Source organism: Octodon degus, unplaced genomic scaffold, assembly GCF_000260255.1.
Source record: "Octodon degus isolate 3935 unplaced genomic scaffold, OctDeg1.0 scaffold00284, whole genome shotgun sequence".
In the NCBI taxonomy this organism is placed as follows: Eukaryota; Metazoa; Chordata; class Mammalia; order Rodentia; family Octodontidae; genus Octodon; species Octodon degus.
The window spans coordinates 346,956-348,983 of NW_004524860.1; the positions used below are offsets into that span (position 1 = coordinate 346,956).

The 2,028-nt window shown below is 42.6% G+C and overlaps 1 gene segment (V, D, J or C); it reads left to right on the plus strand.

The window, feature by feature from the left end:
• The first annotated feature begins 1,477 nt into the window (after positions 1-1,477).
• Positions 1,478-2,028, plus strand: LOC111814264. The segment is given in 2 exon segments: positions 1,478-1,537; positions 1,622-2,028. Coding segments are annotated over 2 exon segments (453 nt in total).

Here is a 2,028-nt window from a genome sequence, read left to right on the forward strand (position 1 = left end):
TCTCCATACAGTACAGTCAACATTTCCGTTATACCCTCTTTGTTTTTGAGAGAAGAGCAGGGTGCGGGAACACAGCAGGTACTCACATTTGCACTGTCCCTTGGGGCCGTGTGATGCACAGTCTCAGGAGCTCCAGTGGTGTGCAGAGCAGGGGCCTCATTATCTCAGCACATTTACAGCCATGGAAGGCAGCTGGGGTGACCCAGGTACAAAGACTTACCGGCCTTGAAGTGTGAGTATTTCCTCTCAAGTGTCATCCATCTTCTACTTGATTGGTGGTGGGCGATCCGAGACCTTGGATTTGATTTTCTAATTATTGGATTCAGGTGCATGATTCCTTATGAAAATCTGAGTCCTCAGGGATTTGAGAGAGAGGTACAGAATGTTACCAGATCTTGGGAAGTCCCAGAATATCAAGACAACAAGAGAGAATCTGATTTTAGTTCTTCTGCTTTTATATTGTATTTTACTTTCAGTTTCTAATGATTTGGTTGTGTTTGTGTGATTATTACACAAGGGTATTTCACAGAAATAAAAGCCTTGGATACCAAGGCTTTATTCAATAGATTTGTGAATACAATTTTATTTATCTATTTGAATAGAAATAAATATCATTTAGAAATAATAAAAAATACAGAAGAAAAATTTTGTTTAGGTGAAATATTAATGGCACTGAGGTTTGTAGAAAGAGCATACTAGTAAAACTGTACTATTATTTGAATATAGAATGTGACAATTTATGAGAAAAAGAGGCTAGCAATTGAGGAAACAGACTTTGACATATAAATTTTGTGGTTGCATTATGTTATTCTATGATTTGAAATCCCTAATTTTAAAAATCTAAGAGTGAGATGAGATGGAGTTATGTGGACTCCGAGAGACTTCCCCAAATCAAGACACTGAGAGGCCCTAAGAATCAAGGTCCAGAGGTTGTCTACGAATGCCACACCACTGCATGAAGCAACAGTTTTGGAAAAGACAACCATAGAGAAGAGCACAGGGCTTGCTACAAGAAGAAAGAAGGCCTAGTTATATTCTTCAACATTTCAAACCATCACTAAGAAGAACCTCACAGATAACACTTTTCTGTATCACTATAAAAATTCTCACAGAAAGGAAAGCATTAGTAAATACAGAGAGCAAGTTAGAAAGATCCCATAATAGGAACACTGTAACATGAAAGATTCTGACCCAAATTGTGCTTAAAATTCGAGTCATTGTTCTTACTCAATTTCAACTTGTGTGCACTATAGTATTCAACTTGAATGAATACTATAGAAGATGTAGAAAAGTGTTTCTGCCCTGTTCCTGTTCACAGTGCAAATGTTCATCCCAAGAAAATCATTGTCCCTGAGAAGACTAAAGAACCATGCCATCTGTCCCTCTCTTATACCTCAGAGTCTCCCCATGCAAAGCAGCCCCAGGCTCAGCATGAAAAGTCAGCCATGGCTGAGCAGCCCCAGTCTCCTCCCACAGGAGCCTTCCCTGATCATGGAGTTCTTGGCTCTGCTCCTCTGCCTGCTGGCAGCTCCCTGCTGTGAGTGGCTCTGAGTTTCAGGAATGGGACCTGGGCAAGGGGTGTTGTGTGGGTTTGACTAATGGTGGTGTTTCTTGTCCTCAGGTGTCCTGTCCCAGGTGCAGCTGCAGGAGTCAGGACCTGATCTTTTAAAACCTTCAGATACCCTGTCCCTCACCTGCACAGTCTCCGGATTCTCTCTAACCAGTTATGGTGTACACTGGATCCGTCAGGTTCCAGGAAAGGGGCTGGAGTGGATTGGTGTTATGGGGTATAGTGGAAGTACAGCTTATAACTCAGCCCTTCAATCACCAGTGAGCATCACCCGGGAAACTTCCAAGAGCCAAGTTTCACTAACACTGAGAAGCCTGAGATCTGAGGACACAGCCATGTATTACTGTGCAAAAGACACAGTGAGAGGAACTCCATATGAGCTCAGACACAAACCTTCCTGCAGAGGGCTCAGGACAACAGGGGGTGCACAAGACACACCACACTCTCTGGAGGCCTAG